At 46.7% G+C, this 570-nt stretch overlaps 1 protein-coding gene across 1 annotated transcript in view; it reads left to right on the top strand.

The window, feature by feature from the left end:
* Positions 1-489: 489 nt before the first annotated feature.
* The window catches only part of NDUFS2 (NADH:ubiquinone oxidoreductase core subunit S2), a 6892-nt gene continuing 6811 nt past the window's right edge, over positions 490-570 (top strand). Inside the window, exon 1 of the mRNA XM_029958039.1 lies at positions 490-505. Coding sequence (XP_029813899.1) covers positions 490-505 — 16 coding nt within the window. The remainder of the gene's footprint in view (positions 506-570) is intronic.

The following is a 570-nucleotide window of genomic DNA, read 5'->3' as shown; positions in this document are numbered from 1 at the left end:
GTTGGACACAGGGATAATAGGGACTGGAAACAGGGATAACAGGGACTGGAAACAGGGATAACAGGGATTGGAAACAAGGATTGGAAACAGGGATAACAGGGATTGGACATGGGGATAATGGACTGGATACAGGGATAACAGGGATTGGAAACAGGGATTGGATACAGGGATTGGAAACAGGGATAGCAGGGATTGGTCACAGGGATAATGGGGATTGGACACAGAAATGGGACACAGGGATCACAGGGATCAGGTTCAGGGATCACGGGGATCTCAGGGATCGTGGGATCCTCCCTCTGGATGAGCACGGAGCTGCTGCGATGCTGGGGGAGTTGACTCCTCTCCGTGTGATGCTGCTGGAATTGCGAATATTCCTGGGAAAATAAAAGGTCGCATTCGCTGTCTGGAAATATCCGATGTTTGGGTGTGAATATTTGGATATAATCCCCCCAAAAATCCAACATTTGGATACAAAAATCCAATCAGCGGATGTCAGTATTTGCAGGTATCCCCCCAAAAAATCCAATATTTGGATGTGAATATTTGGAGATATCCCCAAAAAATCCAATA

Source organism: Manacus vitellinus, unplaced genomic scaffold (assembly GCF_001715985.3).
Source record: "Manacus vitellinus isolate BGI_N305 unplaced genomic scaffold, ASM171598v3 scaffold_138_pilon, whole genome shotgun sequence".
In the NCBI taxonomy this organism is placed as follows: Eukaryota; Metazoa; Chordata; class Aves; order Passeriformes; family Pipridae; genus Manacus; species Manacus vitellinus.
Note: the sequence above shows the minus strand (reverse complement) of the source record. Positions and strands in the feature narration are given on the sequence as shown.